Here is a 7,040-nt window from a genome sequence, read left to right as displayed (position 1 = left end):
AGGGATGGGGTAAAACCGATTAGATTGACCCCCAGTACTCCACTGGTACTTAGTTTACCAACTCCATCATCATCATCATCATCATCATTTATTGTCTGCTTTCCATGCTGGCATGGGTTGGATAGTTTGACTGAAAACTGGTAAATGGGGGGGGGGGCTGCACTAGGTTCCAATCTGATTTGGCAAGGTTTCTATGGCTGGATGCCCTTCCTAACGCCAACCACTTCAAGTGTAGTATGTGTTCTTTATGTGCCACGACTACGGTCTCACTTGGCTTGAGAGGTCTACATCTTGCTCCAATATTTCAGTCTTGTCATGGTTTTTATAGTTGGATGCCCTGCCAAACACCAGATACTTTACAAAGTGCACTTCTGTGTATTTGCTTCAAAGCTTTTCTCATGGTACAAGCATTAGTGGGACCACTTTGTAAATTACCAGACTAAAGGGCTTCCACGATTAAATGGGGGAGAGAGAGAGAGAGAGAGAGAGAGGGAGAGAGATGATTAAGGTAATTGTCGAGAGAAGTTACAATTTAATGGGAGGAACAGGTTTATTATTGTGACAGGGTGGAGAAAGTAATAACAGAGACACTGTCATTGGTGGTGGTCTGGATGGAAGAGAGAGAATTAATAATGGGGATGTGTTGGCTAACATTCAGTTCATAGATCTCCATGTTACCACAACCAGTTCTATATACACTCTACAGCAGAAGGAGTTCAAAAATACAAAGCTTTTATAAAAGAAAAAAAAAGCAGGTCAATAGGAAAAGGAAAGAAAAGGAGAAAACAGTTTTATGAGAATTCTGGGAGAATGGACAATTGGTTAATAATGGTTAACTAGAAGAATATAGACAAGTGGTTAGCTAATAAAATACTGTTTAATCATTAACTAATAGAATATAGATTAATTAGTTTAGTTAGCTAATAATATATACACTAATGGTTAAATAAGAGAATGTGGATTTATAATTAGTTCATTAATATTGACTAATAATTGGTTTCAGATTTTGGCACAAGGCCTGACATTTCGATTACTTTAACCCCCAGTTTGCATCTGGTACTTATTTTATTGAGCCTGAAAAGATGAAAGGCTCGATAAAATTCCACCAAGTCAAGCTTGGTGGAATTTGAGCTCAGAACGTAAAGACAGATGAAATGCTGTTAAGCATTTTGCAAGGAATTCTAAAGGTTCTGCCAGGTTGCCAACCTATATTGGACCCATAATCACTTTGAAGATTATGAAGTGACGTTAAGAAATGTCTTGAACTGTCTGTGTGGCATCAGATGAATTTAGAAGTACCAAACCATTCAAAGATAGTTTTCTGGTTCAGTTAATCTCTAACGAATTTAAACTTTATGAAGTAGGAAGGAGAGGATTAGTACCAGTATTAACAATTTTTATGTGGGGGTTCCTTGGGATATGGAATAGATTTCAAGGCTTTTCCATCAGTAAAAAGCTTGGGGAAAACTGCTTTGAATGGTTAGCAGAATATTTTAATAATCAACAATAGACTGATAACGAGCAAGGACTCAGAAACATGTCTCTGGATGCAGGCTTAGCTAAGTGGAGGTGCTTGTCTCCCCCTTGTAAACATAAGGACACAGGAAATGTGTCAAGGCCGACAGGAAGCAGTGCTGCTTCCTAGGGCTAAATAGCAGTAGTATTATTCCCTTCCATGGGACTGTCACATTAAGTTGACAACATACAACTACTTTATCACATCACTACTGCATAAATCTCTGAGAGATTTAGAAATGTATTATTTACATTTAACTAATAGATTTGTTAAAACCTGTTCCTCTTGTGTTGTCTTCTTGTCCTGCTCGTTGCCTAATGCATACATACATACATACATACACACACACACACGTATATATATGTATATATGAAACTTCTACAAGGAAAAATGTTGACAGTGACACTTTGAAGTTTCCCCATGCTTGTCTCTGACAAAAGCAAGCATGGTACAACTTCAAAGTCACTATTCACCTTTTCCTTTTAAAAGTAAATAAATATTCCCTCTACAACAAAGTAAAGTGGTCCTTTAGTTGAATGTTCAATTCTTTTTATATATAATTTGACTGACCGATTGACCTGGCTCCAACCTGACCTGACTTACCTCTTTTTACGTTAATGTCTTTCTTGTCCAGACAAATGGCTATGAATGACAAAATTACATCCTATTTCTGCCATGGCACTTCCTAATGCCAATCAGTTCCATTAAATTAATAAATTGTCCAAACAAAGAATTTACTTGTGAATGACTCAAAGGGAATTATGAAAATAAAGAGTTTACAAGAAAATATCTAGCAAAGCAGTTTTACAAAGAATGGTTTAGTTTACCAAACAGGAAAACCAAAATTACTCATGCTGTTTGTCCTGGAATATTTCACAATCATTTGTATGTTTGTATGAGAGCAAAAGTGTATACATGCTTGTATATGTGTGTGTGTAATGCAATGATGCCATGCTGTTATTTCGGTGTCAAAAATTGTAGGAATTATTCCACTTACTTCGGTTACAATCTTTGCCTTTCCGTCCAGATTTACAGGTGCATTTGCCAGTAACATGGTCACAGACTGACTTCCGACCACAGTTGCATTTCTTCTTGCATCCGGCACCATAGGTGCGTGGTGGACATGCTGCAAAAGTAAAAGACAATTGAAAAGATTAAAGAAATGGTAAATTATTAGTTCATAATTTGTGATTAAATTAATTAAATTGTTTTTTTTTCTCAACCAACAAACTTTGTCTCATTTCTTCTTCTTTAATCAATTAAACAACGGAATTTTAGCTAATGATGTTGATTCAATGATAATAGAGATACCGTCATCTACCATGCATATACCATATTCATCATCATCATCATGTAATGTCCGGTTTCCATGATGGTATGACAGGAGATGGTATGGCTGGAGAGCTGCCAAGGCTCTAATTGTCGCTTTTGGCACAATTTCTATAATTGGATGCCCTTCCTAATTCCACCACTTTGCAGAGTGTACCTGGTGCTTTTTATGTGGCACCGGCACAATGGTTTATAAATGTTTAGTTATGGCATCTCCCATGTAGGACCATGAGGCTATAGAAGACACTTGCCCAAGGTGCCACAAATACAATATGGTGTGATATGAGGGGGTGACATAGCTGTTATTTCATGCAGGTCAAGTAGTCCCATTGAGACCTCTATATTACTTATGAGAGAAATGTTCCCATTTGAAGCAGAATTAATAAATATTGTTTTACTTACTTTGATGACAGCCGTGCCCTGTATACCCAGGTGGACAACTACATTTGCCAGTAATATGGTCACAAGGTTCACCTTTATGGCATTTACACATTTTGGAACATCCTTCACCAAAAAACCCTGGAATACAGACTGTGGCGGAAAAAAAAGAAGACAAAAATAAGACAATGTATTAATAAATTTTTTGCATGTGTGAGCATTTGTGTGTGTGTGTGTGTGTGTGTGTGTGTGTGTGTGTGTGTGTGTGTGTGTGTGTGTATATATATGGCGGCAAACTGGCACCACAGTATCATATGCCTATGGGTTGGATGGTTCGACTGGGGTCTGGGAAGCCAGGAGGCTGCACCAGGCCTCACTCTGATCTGGCAGTGTTTCTACAGCTGGATGCCCTTCCTAACGCCACCCACTCTGAGAGTGTAGTGGGTGCTTTTTATGTGCCACCAGCACAGGGGCCAGAGGAGGCTGGCATTGAACACAATCGGATGGTGCCTTTTATGTGCCACTGGCACGGAAGCCAGTCAAAGCGGCACTGGCATCGGCCGTGTTCAGATGGTGCTTTTTACATGCTACCAGCACAGGGCTCACAACTACAATTTCCATTTGATTTGATTTTGATATTGCTGTTGATGTTAATGTTGATGTACTTGACTCAGTGTGAGAAAATGTTTGTCATGGTAGCTGTGCAGTTTTCTGACATTGTAGGAGGCATGCCCATGTGTGTCAGACTGATGAAGTTATAGAGATAGACATAGAAATAACTAGACAGATGGTTAAATAAATCAGTGAAATGGTGGATGGCAAGCATTGTATCTTCGCAACTTACTTTTATCACAGTGTCTTCCCCTCCATCCTGTCGTACACAAACAGCGACCTGTCCTATGTTGGCAGCTGGCGTTGTTCTTGCATTTACATTTATTTTCACAATTTTGCCCAAAGAAACCTTTTGAGCATTCTGAAAGAAAATAAATGATTACAAGTTACCGTTTTCCAATTCTGGTGCAAGGCCAGCATTTTGGGGGAGGGAGTAAGTCATTTGCATCGACCCCAGCGCGTAACTGGTACTTATTTTATCCCCCACAAAATGATGAAAGGCAAAGTCGACTTCAGTGGAATTTGAACTCAGAACGTAAAGACAGACGAAATACCGCTAAGCATTTTGTCTCGTGTGCCAACGACCCCGCCAGCTGGAGCCACCTTAAATAAGATTCTTACTATGTCCTGCATACTTTGCCTCCCTCATACAGTTCCCTCTCACTCCAGTTCATTTGTACCTCTTTCTTTCTCTCTTCCTCATATCATTTAATCCCTCTTCTCCCACATTTGTGGGGGTATGCACACACACAGACACACACGCATGCATGCACACACACACACACACACACGCATGCATGCACACACACACGCATGCATGCACACACAAAGTGCTTGGAGATGGAAATGATGAGGAGGGAAGATGAGAGGGAAAGGGGGAAAGAAATGTGTGGGGGAGAGAAAGAGAGAGAGAGAGAAGAAAGGAGAAAAATAGAGAGAACAAATGGGAGAGTGAGGCAGATGGATAGATAGATAGATAGATAGATAACAAGAAAGAGAAAGACAGTGAGAAAGGTAGAAAATATGAGAGAGTCAGAGAGAAGAGAGAGATAGGCAGAGAGAAAGGAGAGAGAGACAGAGGTCTTTTATACCATGTCTGTAGAATAGATATACATACATGTCCACATGACACACATGCACACACTATATATATATATATATATACATATAGATTGAGAAAGGAAGAGAGAAAACTTACTGTTTTCACAGAATCTTCCAATGTAACCATCGTCACAACTACATTCTCCCGTTTCTGGATTACAGTCTCCACCATTGGCACAGCGACAAAGCTGTTCACAGTTGCGGCCGTACGTGTTTCTGGAACATCCTTTCAGAATAATAATAATAATAATTATAATAATAATAATGATGATGATGATGATGATGGTGATGATGATGATGATATTTATTTGCCACAAGGGTGTAATAATAATAATTTAATGACAGTAAAACACTCTGGCAATGGGATTAATGGTAAAACAATTTCTTGAATGAAAATCAAACAAACTCACGTTTTTCACAAGATTTTCCCATCCAACCACTTTTGCAGTTACAGGAGCCATTGATAGGGTCACAGTCGCCTTCATTTAGACATCGACAGCGTTGTTGGCAACCGATTCCAAAGAACCCAGCTCTGCAGACTGATAATAAATAGCAAACATGGATTAGTTATGTTTGAGCTACGATTTGGAAAATAATAATAATTATTTCCAATTTTGGCACAAGACCAGCAAGCTCGGGGGAGGGGGAAAGTCGATTACGTTAACCCCTGTGTTCAACTGGTATGTATTTTATTGACCCCAAAAGGATGAAAGGTAAAGTTGACCCCCAGCAGAATTTGAACTCAGAACTTTAAGATCAATGAAATGTCACTAAGTATTTTTCCCAGTGTGCTAACAATTCTGGCAGCTCACCACCTTAATAATAATAATAATAATAATGATAATAATAATAATAATAATAATAATAAAAAAACATTAATAATTACCAGTAGAGAGTACACAAGGAGAGTAAGACAATTGTGGTCAAAGCTGAATTCCAAAAATCTTATTGATGCAATAAATTCAAGAGCAATACCCTTAATCAGATATGTAGTTGGAATAATAGATTAGACCAAAAATGATGTAAAGAAACTTGACAGAAAAATTAGGAAGTTGCTAACGATGTATGGAGCCCACCATCCGAAAGCTGATATCAACTGACTGTATTTGAGGAGAGACCAAGGTGGAAGGGGCTTAATAGCAGTAGAAGAAAGTGCATAGATGGGAAGAAAAAGCACAGAAAACTACTAAAAGCAGTTAATAAAGAACAGGTGGTGAAGCATGTAATAGGAGAAAAGGACAAAAGTGAAATACAAAGAGAGCATACCAGACATTGAAGAGAGACCTCTGCATGGCCAATTTTGGAGAACCAATGAAGACGTGTGAAACAAAATCCTGGGCTTGGTTAAAAAAGGAGCAATTAAAAAAAGAAACAGAGAGCCTAATTGTAGCAGCCCAAGATCAAGCAATAAAAACAAACAACTTGAGACAAAAAATATATATGGAGAGAATGTGTCAGAAAAATGTAGAGCCTGTGAAACTTGGAACAAGACAATGCAACACATTGTGGCAGAATGCCCAAAGTTGTCACAGGAAGAATATAACAAATGGAAGCACGATCAGGGATTTGAAGCTGGAAACGTGGTACAATCATCAAGTTGAAAGAGGACTGGAGTCGGAGAAATGTAAGATTTTGTGGGACTTTCTTATTCAAATGGACAAGAAGTTAGAAAATAATAGACGAGACATAACGATTACAGATAAAGATAAGTGAAGTTGTTTACTAATTAAGTCAACATGTCTGTTTGATTCCAGGATTGTAAAGAAAGAGGAAGAAAAAAAAGATACAATCTCTTAAAATTTGAAATAGGAAGAATTTGAAGTACGAGAACAGTAAAGGTCAATAATAATTGGTGTGTTGAGAACAACAAGCAAACATAAAGACAAACAACTGAGGAAGACTGGAATAGCAGAGCTCCTACAGAAAGTTTGTCTCTTAGGGACAGCAAGGATTATCAGGAAGATTCTAAGCACTTGAAAGACTGCTGAAATTTCTGGATGCCTAAGGTTACAGGTAGTAACCTGCTACCCACATAAATCCTGTCAGGAATAAGACCAAACCTAAACCAAACCAAAATAATATATTTTCTTTTTTTTCCTTCCTT

General features: G+C 38.3%; 1 protein-coding gene across 3 annotated transcripts in view; it reads right to left on the bottom strand.

The window, feature by feature from the left end:
• LOC106867633 (multiple epidermal growth factor-like domains protein 6) overlaps positions 1 to 7,040 on the bottom strand; it is a 109,433-nt gene that overhangs the window by 31,120 nt on the left and 71,273 nt on the right. For all 3 annotated transcript variants that reach the window (XM_014912557.2, XM_014912558.2, XM_014912559.2), the window contains 5 exons: positions 5,347 to 5,475; positions 5,034 to 5,162; positions 4,068 to 4,196; positions 3,248 to 3,376; positions 2,514 to 2,642 (listed from right to left, as the gene is read on the bottom strand). In XM_014912557.2, the coding sequence (XP_014768043.1) occupies positions 2,514 to 2,642; positions 3,248 to 3,376; positions 4,068 to 4,196; positions 5,034 to 5,162; positions 5,347 to 5,475 (645 nt within the window). The remainder of the gene's footprint in view (positions 1 to 2,513; positions 2,643 to 3,247; positions 3,377 to 4,067; positions 4,197 to 5,033; positions 5,163 to 5,346; positions 5,476 to 7,040) is intronic.

This window comes from Octopus bimaculoides, chromosome 3 (genome assembly GCF_001194135.2).
Source record: "Octopus bimaculoides isolate UCB-OBI-ISO-001 chromosome 3, ASM119413v2, whole genome shotgun sequence".
Taxonomy (NCBI): domain Eukaryota; kingdom Metazoa; phylum Mollusca; class Cephalopoda; order Octopoda; family Octopodidae; genus Octopus; species Octopus bimaculoides.
Note: the sequence above shows the minus strand (reverse complement) of the source record. Positions and strands in the feature narration are given on the sequence as shown.